Source organism: Ptychodera flava, chromosome 3 (genome assembly GCF_041260155.1).
Source record: "Ptychodera flava strain L36383 chromosome 3, AS_Pfla_20210202, whole genome shotgun sequence".
NCBI lineage: Eukaryota > Metazoa > Hemichordata > Enteropneusta > Ptychoderidae > Ptychodera > Ptychodera flava.
Window position 1 is genome coordinate 20192507 of NC_091930.1, and position 15416 is coordinate 20207922.

Below are 15416 nucleotides of genomic sequence, written 5' to 3' on the forward strand. Positions count from 1 at the left end.
GTGAAAGTTTAAGACTCCAACTTTCGAGGTGCATGCTACCCTACCCTAACTTTGAATGCGTGTGTTGCAGTATTGATACAGCACCATTCAGCAAGGTAATGGAAAAGTACCATTGTTGAAACTTTTGATGATAGATTTCATTATTTCAATTTTGCATATCAATTGCGGTTTCTTGCTCTTCTCCCTAAGCATGTTGAAACACCCCCTCATCTTGTCAACACTGCAAAATTGAGCACTAAACCACACCCGGCGATGGTATACCACACAAGATTATGACCAGTTCTCGACATACGTGTATAAAAGATAGCAGGTGCTATATGGAGTGCTCTGGCCAAGATCGGCTGGTATACCAGTCGCTTAGGTGGTTTATTGCTATTATATCATAATACTAAATTAAAATTTTGGCATGAAACATTAAAAGGGAATTTTTCACTACCTAAGAGCTTGTACCTGTAACAACGGCGATATATATATATATATATATATATATATATATATATATATATATATATATATATATTATATATATATAATCAGTTATTTTCATGTCTCCATTAATCAGATCAGATCGTGGTATTTGTGATATCAATGTACTGGCATGATGCAATACCTGTAAGGTGCACAGTTATTGTTTTTACTTTGTGTTATAGTTCAGAATAAAATTCACTTGCCAACAATAACAATGCAGTGTACACATGTACAGGCTAAGCTTACAAGCTGAAATACTGTATATCTCAACATCAAGTGATAAGTAGAACAAGAAACTGATCTTGACATTAAAAAGAGTGAAAAGAAATCATCAAAAGTTACATTAGAGTTTTTGGACCTTTGGCCCACAGTGTCTGCAAAAAAAAACAGTACAAAATTCAAGATAGCAACAAAAAGTGCTCTCATATTGCTGGTCAATTTGGCATTTTTCATAAATTTTGAAGCATGCAGTCATGTACATACCGTATGTACATCACGTGTGAACAGACAGTGTGTTCTTTTATCCACTATTGTATTAATATGCAGAGGAAAACCCTGTTAATGTGACCTTTGAACCCTGGTAAAATGTGCTGGACTGTTCAATCCAAGATGATGACTACTATTTCTGTATTGCTGGTCAATCTTGCACAATTTTTTTCAATTTGAGAAAAATTCTAAAACAGTCCACCAGTGATTCAGAAAAGGGGTTTGGTTTTTGCTTTCTTAGACCTAGCTGATGAACCTCTTCTGCTTGTTGCCATGGCAAACGGATCATCTTCCTCCTCCTGTATTATAAATTCAAAAACAATAACTATAACAATAACTGCAATAATATAATAACATGTCATATAATGATGTCTTCGGGAGGACCAATCTCCCGTAAAGTGACAGAGCATTCATAACACCTCCTTTTCCTTTAGTATATTACCATTTTTATACTCCTATGCACAAAGGAAATTATCATATGGCTGGAGAATACAGCGATAGGTCAAAAATTGGATGTGTTAAGACTGAACAAAAAAAACAAACATTTCCCATAACTTGACCTACTCTAGAAAAACCCACCGACCTTATACACTTTTTTCACATTTTCAAAAATTTCAAGTCAATTCTCTGATTTTTCCACATTTTATGGGTCTCAGCCAACAAAAAGAAAGGTGAAAAAAACACGTTTTGTCGAACACACCTATTTCCACTGATTTCCAGAGGTATGTTAGCAGAAACACACACACTTTTTATTTGGCCTAAGTAACATATCTGGTAGGAATTCCTTTGGGTATCATGTCTTTTAACCCTTTCACCACTATGGTTTGTCCCAAATCCATTGTTTTCTATGGTAAGTTTGGACCTGTACACAGGGAACTGGGGGTGAAAGGGTTAAAGAATGGATTCTCCTAGTCAGTGTTTGCTTACATGACAGTGAACAGCATGCCAACTATGCCAATATCAATCATTGATGATATAACAGGACATGCAAACATTGCTGAGTGATGTAAGCTTAACAGGTAGGTCTTACCTCAGAATCACTAAACTGCACTCCTCTTCGAGAAAATCTGCTTGTATCACTGAGAGACAGAGACAGAGACAGCCAGAGAGAGAGAGAGAGAGAGAGAGAGAGAGAGAGAGAGAGAGAGAGAGAGAGAGAGAGAGAGAGAGAGAGATTAATACATCACTCTACATTCATAGAAATGGCAGCCATATCATCTCTCTTTCTCAATAGAGAAGTCCAACTTTACCACAGCAAACAATGAGGTGATACCAAAATCAGGTGATTTACAGGACACTGACATTTCCTTTTATGGTCGAACAGCTTAGGAGTAAATTTCTTTGTTTGGATCCTCTTATCACATTGAAAATGATAAAACTGTGACTCATTTGGGCAAACTCCCACACAGAGATTGTAGCCCAGCGTGGATAATTCTAACCTAGCTAGAGAGTCTCTGAGTTTCGCAGCCCCACCAATCTCTGATGCTGGCTACATTTTACTCACTTGTTGCGTATTTCCTATAGTATTAATTGTCTGTCTTTTTATATATTTAATTTTTGGAACAAAAAATAAGATAAGTAAAAAAAACACCAGCTTTGATGTTGATTGTTGAATCCATGAACACTCAAAACATAGACCTTGCGCTGATGCTCACATGTTCTTTAGAGCACTGGCAGCTTTGTAAGCTAGGTGATGTCTATTGAGAAAGTTAGTAGTATGGGGTTGTATCAGCTTTGCATGCTAGCATTACAAACTGATATATCATGTGTGTAACCAGCATTATGACGGTATCTTCTTTGGAAAAACTAGCACTGTATGGTGGTATCTGCACTGCATGTTAGCATTGCAGGATGGTACCTCCTTTACAAGCTAGCACTTTGGGATGATACCACATTCTGCTATTTGGTTCCACAGTGTAATGTATGTTGAGCAATCTGGCATTAGCAGGAACTGATTTGCTTATGTGCTAAAAACTTTAGCAACAGTCATTATTAATGGCATAGTCCCCCGATTGAATTTGGAAACCATTGACAGAAATGATGGTCATATTGCATTCCATCACAAAACAAATCAACATGCATGTGTATGGCCTTAGCAGTAATCCTTGTACCAAGTTTGAAAGAAATTGCTCAAGGTATCTCTGAGAAAATTCCATGAACGGACCTACACACTAGCACAACATACTTTTTTCTGTGAAGATTTAAATGATATGTGATGTATGCTATGTAGTGTAGTACAACTGTGTTTTGTCTACTCTTCAATTTAGCATCATACATGTAGTGTGCTGTGCAAATTAACGACCTGGTATGATGTTCGCTATTTGGGATTTAGAAATGAGCATGGTGTCAGTTCTGCAATTTAACACGGTGGAGTGATGCCTGCTATGCAGCTTAGCACTTTAGCATGATGTCTGCTTCAGTATTTACTCAGTACACTGAACTTACCCGGCTTTCCTCTTCTTGGCAGTTGACAAAGTTTGCTTCTCAACGTCAGAGTCACTGTCAGATATCTGTGAGAAGTAAGATAACAGACATGTTGACTGTGTTGCTGAACCTTACAGCTAACATGACAAAGTTACGATTTGAAACACATTTCAGCCATCTCACAACATTCTACAGCATAATTGACAAAGTCATAACTTTTGATATTTTTGTTCACTATTTTTATTTCAGATAACAACAACAGTTTTTTCCGTACTCCAAAAGCATGTTGAGATGCACAGTATTCAGCTTGTCAGCTCAGCCTGTACATGTGCGTAGACTGCATTGTTATTGTTGACAAGTGAATCATAGTCCGGACTAGAATCAACATGTAAAGAACAAGTACCGGTATATATTTTACATAAGCAGACAACTGCGTTGACAAATTGAATAGTGGGGGTTTCAACATGCTTGGAGAGTCAAACAAGAACTTGCTATTGACATTCAAATCAAAAATAGTGAAAAACTCATTAAAAGTTACAGCTATTGGTCCTTTTTGTGGTTTTAGGGTCTGCTATTTCAACGTCTCCGACCAAAGTGACAAACATTTTAATGTTTCCACCACCACACATTGGTACAACACCACTATTTTCTGCAGGTTGATTCGACCCGTATAAAGGAAACTGCAGCTGGAAGGTAAGTAATCAATAGACCAATCAGATTGCAAGACTCACGGTGTATGTAGGCGTTGCCTTTGCTTTGGATGCTGACTGCTGAGACCAGTTGAAAGCTGTATGAGATAAATGAAAAGTAAATTATGAACAGCGCCCCCAACTTGACGAATACTGATACAAGTCATGACTGAATATCAGGACAATCTGACAGTGTTGTGAACAAAATATCTTTTTGTCGTCAATCTGTATGCAGTACTGTGATGTCACTCTAGAACAGCCCTGACAGTGAAAATAAAGGTGACAGACAAACAACTAAGATTATAAGATTCAGTCATGTACAGGATCTCCTGCAGATCTGACCCTAACAATGACTGAAGGAAAGCATAGACCAATTTTTTCTCCTCACAGTCTTGTTTAACCCTTTCACCACCATGGTTTGTCCCAAATCCATTGTTTTCTATAGTAAAGTTGGACCTGTATACAGGGAACTGGGGTGAAGGGTTAAAACCAATCACAGTGTACACATGTAGGTTTTCTGAAGTACACTGAGATAGTGAAACCACCAATACAGCATATTTAAAGCAGGTAAAAAATCATTGTGTTATATTTAACCAGGTGTGAAGATTACTTAAATGAGACCAAACCTTATTTTCCACGTTTGAGACGCCTGCTGTGTTAGCAGCATGCAAAATTTAATGTTTTTGAGTTCCAAGCAATAGCCTACACTGCGCCTTCAGGCATAGTTTGGGCTGAAGGCCATTAAGTATTTTTCAGTGAGTAAACCTTTCACTCAATCAAACAATCATGCTTTATTGAATCTGGCCAAACACACATTAAACAACAACAAAATGGTGCATACCTTTTGCTATTGAGTTGCTGGGTGTCGTTGACACCACTGCCTCTTTAGTTCTCCCTCCCCTACCCCCTCTCCCTCCCCTCGATCCCCTCCCTCCCCTGCTGCCTGGCCCACCACCTCCCCTTGAACCCCTACCCCTTCCCCTGCCTCTCCCTCTTGAGGTCACAGAACTGTCGTCAGACTCCTCCGATCTGGCATCTTCATTGCTGAAGTCGTCATCTTGTTTGTAGGGTCTCTTGGCACGGGATCTGGCTATAGCCTGTAAGCCAATAACATGAAAGCCCATTATGCCTGTTTCGTTTCATATCTGCCCTATCAAATGGCAATATGTACATGCATGCAGCTGGCAGCTCTTTACTATGAATTTCATACGTCTAGCCATGAGACGGTAAAAAGGTCTGAGCTATCCTGCAGCCACAATTTTGTATGCTATCTGTCATTATCATATACCTACATTCCCATGCCTGTGTAAAGCTATGGGGGAAAGCGCCCTCACTTCCGTGCTTTTTTTTACGTATCAAGCCCCAGCCCAGTGCCCAAATATGGGCAATCGCGTGCATTTCTGAGCTACCTCGATTCTGGTTGCTACGTGCGTTGCTACGGGCCCTTGCACGCTCGGGCCCTTCCAACGTACAACCTCGGGCCACAAAAGCCGTATCAGGGCCGTAAAGATTATTCCACTAGATGATAAATCTAACTCCCTGACTTAGTAACCCTGTCTTGAATTTCAGTTAATCACGGGTTGGTAAAAAGACACACATACTGTGCTATAACTCATACTTTTATTGTATTTGCCTTATTAAATGATGATTATGATAGAATACACCCTAGGACAGATATTCAGATTCTAAAATTTTTCCAAAACTTTTCTAGTCCACTGCTTGTTGGGGCTCATGTTAAAGTTCTTGGGGTAAGAAAAATTTTCACAGTCTTAGTTTTTGGACGATCAAAAATTGTATTTTTAACCATACAGTCAAAACAGGGAAGGCTGCTATTTTGAGTTTCAAATATCAGTAAATGTTAGGTAATTTGTTTCTCTAGTTCTAAACTTTGCATGGTGACCCCCCCCCCCCCCCCCCCCCTTTTTAGTCTTGAATTGGTAAGAGGATGGATTAAAGTTTCATTGAAGGAAGTTTGAGCAGAAGTTCAAGTCTTTGACTTTCAAGGCATGTACTACCTTCAACATACTACCAGCACCATGTCTGCTCCCTCCTACCACTATGAATGCCAATAATACATGGGAGAGGTCAAAACACAAATAATTTAAATGATTTACGATATTCAAATTTTTGTTGAAGTCCATCAACCTCTACAGTTTGACTTGGTTAGCAAATGATAACAAAACACATTCCCAGAAGATGTGCACAATATGAGTGTCTTATATTCAGAGTTATATGAAGTAGTATTGTTTTGTGTGCTAACTTTACCAGCTCCCTTGAATAAGCACTAATTAGCTGTCATTTCCCACTGTTTTTATAAAGACAGCAAACAAAATGAAGCAAAGCCCTAATGTGCAAACGTCCCAGAGTTAAAATTTTCAATGGCATACTCACCTCATCAACATCTTTCTCTTCCTGCCCCTGTTTCTGTCTATCTTCTTTCAGTTTTTCAACCTCAGCCTCGATGTCATCGTCTTGTACCTCCCGCTGCGTCAGCTGGTCCTGAGTCGTCTGGAGTTGATACGCCACCAGCTCAGATATAGCGTCTTTTTCTTCCTTGTCCACAAACTCCTGCACTGCTCTGCCCAGCCCTTTCTCACTCAGCAATGATAGCTGGAATGCCTGTATGTACATGGAGAAAGAAAATAATGTGAGTGTTTGTACACATTCAAACGTTGCCACATATTGGAAATAATCTTGTGTATTGTGTCACAGATTCAGGTTGTCTAAGTCTGAGCATGAAGGCGAGGTGGGTGACATCAGGTTTTCCAATGGCAACCTGACAAATTGTCACAGTTTTTGGCACACATTCCTACCTGTGGTGGCGCTCTAACATGGTGTATACCCCTGCAACAGCAAGACCACTGGGCCGAATCCTTATCACGAAAACAATCAGCTTTTCTAAGGGGGTTGGGCCTGTCTTCGCTCTGTGATGTAATTTAACCCCCTAGGATTCTGTATTCTAAAAATTATTCAGTGTGGGCCCACGATGCTTCACTCTTGCCAAATACTTCAGCCTCATGCCACAATGAGACACTTTCATGTCAGGAAATTCACATCAAAAATTTATATTTTTTAACACAAAATCATGTAATCCGTCCAAATACATACATTTTTATGCACCTTTTACTTTTTTTCAGAAAACAGTATTGTTCTTCATTGTTTACAAAGGCGTGGTTAATCTCCAAATTTGGGCAAGTTATGGATGTAAGCCTTATCTGCAGTGTCACCATTGGTTGGAGAATGTGGTTTTGCTCTGTGTCACATTGGTATTTCGTCACCTGATGTGAGGTCACATGACATCGTGACCTCAGTTACCACACACAGGACACAAAGGACTATGGTTCTATGTTTACTTAACTTGCAAGTTTTTCCAGAAGATAACATTTCAACAGACTCGTGACCGGAAAAATTTAGAAAATTAACAAACCAATGAATGAAATTCTGAAAGCCTGTTGATAAAAGATAACATAAAGAAGAAAGTCCAGTTTGAAAGAAAATTATGACAAGTTTATTCGACTGAACAACATACTTTCATTGGCAGCATAGAAATTTGCTTCAAGCATTGTTTTAAGTTACACAGTTCTTCAGATGAGTTCACACGCAGGGCCTTACATCACTTTATATGAAAATGTCTGTAAATTACACCTACCAGGTATGTCAAAATTACAAAAATTCTTATGGGGGGTTTTAAAATGGCTAATTTTTCTCACATTGGTGCATGTAACTCTTGTTTCTAAATTTTAATAAATGCTTGTTCACTGTCACTGCTAAAATCAAAGATTAAAGAGCCAGGATGACGTAAAATTACCCCAGTAAATACGAATCGACCAATAGACACCTACCTTCTCTGTGCTGCTGAAGTACTCTTTGACGAGATCTTCAACTCTGGCAGTGTCGAGAGCATCTGGTCGTAAATATGAATCCAGGTCACCGATACCTGGCTTTTTGTCTGAAACGCAGAAACACAAGATGTTGGCTTGACATTTCAAATAATTTAAAATTGTTTATTCAGACATATACATATGGTACTGGTTCTAAAAAAATATGTCACAGGGGTGAGAGGAAAGACCATAGACTGATACAATTAAAGGATCAAAGTGAGACTTGAGTGGACACCGTGGGTCATCAGTATGTATTAGGGAGATGGTGCAGTGGCAAAGAATGTGAAATTTTCAGAAGAGTTACTTTCAGAATGTGCTTAGGAATACAATTCAGAATAATATTCAGACACTCACTATGTGAGATAATATTCTGTATATTCTAGAAGTAACAAGTCATTGACAATGACATAGTCCCCACTTGTAATAGGAGTATTAGTCTTGATGGGGCAGGGAAATGAGGTCATTAAGAAGTATCACTGGAGTGTATATGTTCAGATCTATGGACACATAGGTCTATGTCATTGTTCCCATTTTGAAACAAGAGGCATGTCTAAGTTATGGTTCTAAATCGGGAAAAAAGATCAGACCTCTAGCTGTATTGGCCTGCCAAGAAATACATATGTGCATAATAAATGAGGTACAAGATGTGACATCTTAAGGTCTACTATCCTATCAAAATTGAAGCGTAAAGAACTTGTGGTTACTCAGTTATGCATATATATGCATATTCAAGGTCAAAGGTCATCAAGGTCACGTGACATTTTGAAAAAAAAACCCACTGTATTGCTAATTAATCCATATATGCCAAATTCAGACCTCTAGCTCTATGGCTTACCCACAATTATATATGGGCATAATTAACGAGGTAAAGCATATGTTGTCATAACGTCTCCCATCCTACTAAATATAAAGGACATAGCACTTGTGGTTACTTATTTATTGACATAATCGTGTATTTTAGGTAAAAGGTTATCGAGGTCACATGACATTTTGTCAAAAAATTTCTATCCTATAGTCTGTCCCTATATACTAAAAATCATACATTTACCTCTATTGGCTTGCTCAAAATTAGATATGCACATAATTAATGAGGTACAATATGTGGCGTCATAAGGTGTCCCATCATACCAAATATGAAGGGTGTAGCACTTGTGGTTCCTGAGTTATGGACAAATATGTATATTTGAGGTCAAAGGTCATTGAGGTCACGTGACATTTTTTCAAAAAAATTGTATTGCTAAGTTATCCCTACATACCAAAAATCAGACCTCTAGCTCTATTGGCTCGCTCAAAATTAGATATGTGCATAATTAATGAGGTACAATATGTGGCGTCATAAGGTGTTCCATCCAGCGTTCTCACCAGGCCGCGATTCCGCGACATTCTCGCGTATTTTTCTGTTTTGTCGCGGATTTCTTGGGCGTGCGCGCCAATAGTGGCGCGCCTTTGAAATTATAAACTTTCGTGGTGCCAGCCGTACGGCTGGCCGCGGCCGGCCGTATCATACAGCCAATGCTTTTCACCACGGACGTATATAAAATGATTGACGCGAGTAATTACACTTCCTGGTTGAAACCGAGGCAATCTGGAGGCAATACCCGTCAGAGGGAGTACTTAAGCCACAGTCACTTGTGATTCGATACATGATGGCCTATGTGTGGTATGCATTACGTATACCACACAGCGGCCGTCGTGTATTGAACCACACGAGACTGTGGTAGTCTGACGCACTGGACGTGTTCGCCTTGCATGCATACCGGTATATGTCCACAGAATTCGCGGAAGCTGGAGGGATCATGGGCACGATAAATATTTTCATAGGCTTCGACAACAATAATCCGAACTACGAAAACACAAGAATGTAAAGCTTGTATATCCCTAAGGAATTACATGAACATTTTTCGAAAACAACGAACTCGAAGCTGGTAGCAATATACTGTGAGTTCCGCATGGCAACCAGGGTCTTGACGGGAACGACGTTATAGTGTTCGTGCCGTTGAGATTCAGTGAATTTTTGTTCTCGAAAAATAACGCAACTTTGTCTGAGATAATTTTTAGGTCTTTGCTATGTTTGGAATCATGTATAAACTTCGCGGGAGATCCGTGTTGTGTGATGTTATCAGCCATTTGCTCCGTTCCTCGCCCACGCGACCTAGTACCTACGACTGGAAATGATCGACAACTGGCCCACTGCCGATTGATAAAATTATTCCAAAAGTAGTTGCGAGGTTTAAATGTGGAATAGTTGGAGGAAAGTTCTCTTATGCAAAAAATTATCAATCCTTGGCTTGCGCATGTGATAAGTATATTATTCCAGGCGAACTTATACGTGAGAACATGGACGTCTTTTTTCCATGCTTCAATCAATTGACAAAATTTGTAGCCTTGGCTGGCGACCAAAATTTCACGTCAAAAGTTGATGATTGTTTACAAACATCATAGGGATATGTTTCCTGATCTAATAAATGCTGACTTGGCCTGTTCCTTCTGCTGTTGTGAAGGGGGTTTAGTGTGCGAAAAAAAGTAACTAATGACAGGAATCAACTGGGAGCTGAACGGCTGGACACTCTCGCAACTACTGTTATTGTAGAGGGCCCCGAAATGGACTTTCACACTGGAAAGAACGAAAGTCCCATAGACTTTTCATTAAAAGGCACTGATATTCAATATCAGTTGATATATTCACCAAATGTTTACAAAAAAGTTGTTAAGTTGAATGAGTTGTTGAGTCCTTTATTTTTTCCATGCATAGAATAAGGTTCGTATTTGCAGTTTGACTTTTTTAACATATTTATATATTGTCTCACAAAAATCATCCGTTGTCCCGCTTTTTTTTGATCAGCGGGACAAAATGTCCCACAAAATTTTTTTTCTGGTGAGAACACTGTCCATCATACCATACATGAAGGGTGTAGCACTTGTGGTTACTGAGTTTTGGACAAATATGTATATTTGAGGTCAAAGGTCATCGAGGTCACGTGACATTTTGTCAAAATAATTGTATTGCTAAGTTATCCCTATATACCAAAAATCAGACCTCTAGCTCTATTGGCTCGCTCAAAATTAGATATGTGCATAATTAATGAGGTACAATATGTGGCGTCATAAGGTGTCCCATCATACCAAATATGAAGAGCAGGTTTTACATCACTTTTAACTTTTGAGAGTCCCTGGGACTCCTGGTGTTAGAAAATGGGAGTCCTACATCAAAATATGGGGGTCCCAATTTATTTCACAAAAATGTTTTATAGTTTATCAATGCCATGGTCTTCACTGTGTTCAATTAATATTAATTTGCATACACAGAGACAACAAGGTTCCATATTGTACATGGAGGGGTAACTATATTGTGCAACACATGCACACAACTATAGGGCATATTCAACTGACTCTGTATAGTTTGAACCGCCTGTATAACTATAATGAAGAGTTGAAGACAAAACACATTTCACTAACCTTTTTATCGATTAATTTTGGTGTTTGACCCAACTTACATTAGTTTAATTCACGTACGCGTGTGTAACTATCTGTGGCTTATCGAGTCACAGACTCGTACTACCATACATACTAGTCAATCCGTTCGCCAAGTTTGATCACATTTTTTGACAAGCACGCCACAAAATCCGCCACAAAATGGAAAGAAACCACTAAGTATCGAGAAAAAAGTTTCATGTCCGGTTTATTTCAGTTAAAAAAATGCGTAACACGTAGGAAATGTCTCGCAATGTCAACAGTTCAGAACAACTACATTTCATTTACAAACCGGGTCGACTGTTATGGCCGTCTCGCTTCAGGACGGCCGGAGGTCAAATATCAACAGTTTAAAGGGGCTTTTTGGCAGTCAAACGCTTGAAAATTCACAAAATACACTTCAATTTAACCGAATCCTTACAAATTTCTCAATCTTGCATGTTTTGGACTTCGAAAACCTTAACCTCGGGTTCCATGTCGAGAGTTAGGCATCACACAGTGCCGCCATCTTGGCCGCCGATACCACAGTTACGAGTGGAGTGGTACGTACCGGCCGCCGCGTACTATGCATATGCATAGTACGCGGCGGCCGGTACGTATCACTCCACTCGTAACTGTGGCCGATACGTCGAAGTTCACTATCGCGATCGATTTGGTCACCAAATCGCGTCATTTTTCCATAAAATATTCTCAAAAAAACTGTAAAATCTATCATTTCTATCACCCAGAGGGCAGTAGCTTGGCATAATATAGTTGTCTTCCGTGTCTACGGCATGGTAAAGCTTTCAAAACGTACGTATTCATGAAAACCGCTGACCTCTTTTGAAGAAAGTTCGCATAAATTACTGGAATTTTCGATTGTTAGGCTGCATGATGTCATTATTTTAGTCCTTATATGGTACTAAACTGGGTTCAAAGGGTCAGGAATACCCTCCTTCTGGCTGAGTTCGGCAATGCATAGCTAAGTTAGGCATAAGCATAGAACGCAATCACTGTCGGTTTATATACCGACGTGGCGCTGAGAGCGAGAATGCCGTGTCGGTTTATAAACCGACGCGGCACTTTAAGGGTTAAAGTACGGGGTCGGTAAGGTTTACTGGGATGTGTTTTACGTGTTCAGCAGCTTCGCAAGGTGTACACCAGCAACAGATATTGCTACGTCCCAAGGGACGCGTGGTTTAGTTTTTGAGGGGTCCTGCGTCCGGTTTTATGCGTAAAGGACGCAGAAATGCGCGTCATGTAAAACCCTGGAAGAGTGTAGCACTTGTGGTTACTGAGTTATGGACAAATATGTATATTTGAGGTCAAAGGTCACCGAGGTCACGTGACATTTTGTCAAAATAATTGTATTGCTAAGTTATCCCTATATACCAAAAATCAGACCTCTAGCTCTATTGGCTTGCTCAAAATTAGATATGTGCATAATTAATGAGGTACAATATGTGGCGTCATAAGTGTCCCATCATGCCAAATATGAAGGGTGTAGCACTTGTGGTTACTGAGTTTTGGACAAATATGTATATTTGAGGTCAAAGGTCATCGAGGTCACGTGACATTTTGTCAAAATAATTGTATTGCTAAGTTATCCCTATATACCAAAAATCAGACCTCTAGCTCTATTGGCTCGCTCAAAATTAGATATGTGCATAATTAATGAGGTACAATATGTGGCATCATAAGGTGTCCCATCATACCAAATATGAAGGGTGTAGCACTTGTGGTTACTGAGTTATGGACAAATATGTATATTTGAGGTCAAAGGTCACCGAGGTCACATGATATTTTGTCAAAAAAATTGTATTGCTAAGTTATCCCTATATACCAAAAATCAGACCTCTAGCTCTATTGGCTCGCTCAAAATTAGATATGTGCATAATTAATGAGGTACAATATGTGGCGTCATAAGGTGTCCCATCATACCAAATATGAAGAGTGTAGCACTTGTGGTTACTGAGTTATGGACAAATATGTATATTTGAGGTCAAAGGTCACCGAGGTCACGTGACATTTTGTCAAAAAAATTGTATTGCTAAGTTATCCCTATATACCAAAAATCAGACCTCTAGCTCTATTGGCTCGCTCAAAATTAGATATGTGCATAATTAATGAGGAACAATATGTGGCGTCATAAGGTGTCCCATCATACCAAATATGAAGGGTGTAGCATTAGTGATTACTGAGTTATGGACAAATATGTATATTTGAGGTCAAAGGTCACCAAGGTCACATGACATTTTGTCAAAAAAACTGTATTGCTAAGTTATCCATATATACCAAAAATCAGACCTCTAGCTCCATTGGCTTGCTCAAAATTAGATATGCACATAATTAATGAGGTACAATATGTGGCATCATAGGGTGTCCCATCATACCATATATGAAAGGTTTAGCACTTGTGGTTACCGAGTTATGGACAAATATGTATATTTGAGGTCAAAGGTCACGTGACATTTTGTCAAAGCATCTGAGATATCTGCTTGAACGGATGGACTCACATGGATGGACTAACGGACTGACATGACCCAATCTATGAGCCCCCTGGACTTTATCTGTGGGGACTAAAAACTGTCACTGCATCCTTTTTGCAATATGAATACGATGAGAAACTAAATTTTTATTTTTCTTGGCCTTATACATGGGAGTCTATGGACTGCCTTATACATGGGAGTCTATGGACTGCCTTATACATGGGAGTCTATGGACTGCCTTATACATGGGAGTCTATGGTCTGCCTTATACATGGGAGTCTATGGTCTGCCTTATACATGGGAGTCTATGGTCTGCCTTATACATGGGAGTCTATGGTCTGCCTTATACCGGAGTACATGGGAGTCTATGGAGGTGAAAACTAAAAAGTCCTCTACCACGGCCAAATTTGATCGCATTGTGAAACAAATCAACATGCATCTGTATGAGGTAGAGTACTATCCTTTTACTAAGTTTGAACGAAATCGCTCCAGGCGTCTCTGAGATATCTGCGTGAACGAAAAAAGTCATAAAATATGCAAATGAGAAATTAATTAATAAGCCACACCCACCAAAATCTAATCAGATCTAAGTCTCATCATGATAATACCAAATACCAAATTGCATGACATTGGACCTAAGGGTTCTTAAGTTATGAGTGGAACAAAATCTGTCTACGGACGGACGGACGGACGGACGGACGGACGGACGGACGGACAGACGGACACACACACAGACATTGTGGCGACATAGGACACCTTTGGTGCTTCGCACCACGGTGTCCAAAAAGGGCCAAACTCGGCCATTTTTCATGAATTTTGTTTTATACGAGATACTACTTATATTGTTTGACATGTTGAATGATACTGAATGAATGGGTGACCATGCATATATTCGACCCAGGTTTTAGACAAATTAAATGAAACCATCGCGAGAATGAATAAATGGTCATGACCATTAATTTGTCTAAAACCAGGGTCGAATATATGCATGGTCACCCATTCATTATCTTTCAACATGTCAAACAATATAAATAGTGTCTCGTATCAAACAAAATTCATGAAAAATGGCCGACTTTGTCCCTTTAAACGCTATCTTAGTGGGTATGTTACATTTATGTATCATAAAAGGCACCCCTAGAAAGCACTGATTTCTAGCAGACATGCCAAATGAGTTACATGCTTTAAAAAGTTGATGTACCATTATGAATACTGTTTAAATTGACAGGCTAGTGTAATAAGCGCCATGATAAGAGCAAACAGGTGCCTCAGATTTATGAATGCTTTATCACATTTCCATTAGACAATATTCACAATCATGCAAATTTTCACGAAGAGGTTTCTACCCTTTAATCAAGAAAGTTTTATTCAAAATTTTGCAAGCCTGAACACTACATTGTTGTCATGAATACTGATGATGAATTCTCACTAACTGTATCAAATACTTTTTCAGATATTCATGAGTTAATAAATATAATGTTGCACTATTTGCTGGAAGGTCGTGTTAACAAGATTGAAACTTAACTTGTTCA

At 39.1% G+C, this 15416-nt stretch overlaps 1 protein-coding gene across 2 annotated transcripts in view; it reads right to left on the reverse strand.

Moving 5' to 3' along the window:
- Positions 1 to 300: 300 nt before the first annotated feature.
- LOC139129722 (double-strand break repair protein MRE11-like) overlaps positions 301 to 15416 on the reverse strand; it is a 36241-nt gene continuing 21125 nt past the window's right edge. Inside the window, exons 11-17 of one of the 2 annotated variants that reach the window (XM_070695404.1) lie at positions 7910 to 8016; positions 6459 to 6686; positions 4909 to 5164; positions 4110 to 4165; positions 3400 to 3464; positions 1985 to 2033; positions 301 to 1250 (exon numbers count right to left, since the gene is read on the reverse strand). In XM_070695404.1, coding sequence (XP_070551505.1) covers positions 1164 to 1250; positions 1985 to 2033; positions 3400 to 3464; positions 4110 to 4165; positions 4909 to 5164; positions 6459 to 6686; positions 7910 to 8016 — 848 coding nt within the window. In that variant the 3' untranslated portion in view covers positions 301 to 1163. Of the gene's footprint in view, positions 1254 to 1984; positions 2034 to 3399; positions 3465 to 4109; positions 4166 to 4908; positions 5165 to 6458; positions 6687 to 7909; positions 8017 to 15416 lie in introns of both variants that reach the window. The other variant, XM_070695402.1, reaches the window with a different exon arrangement.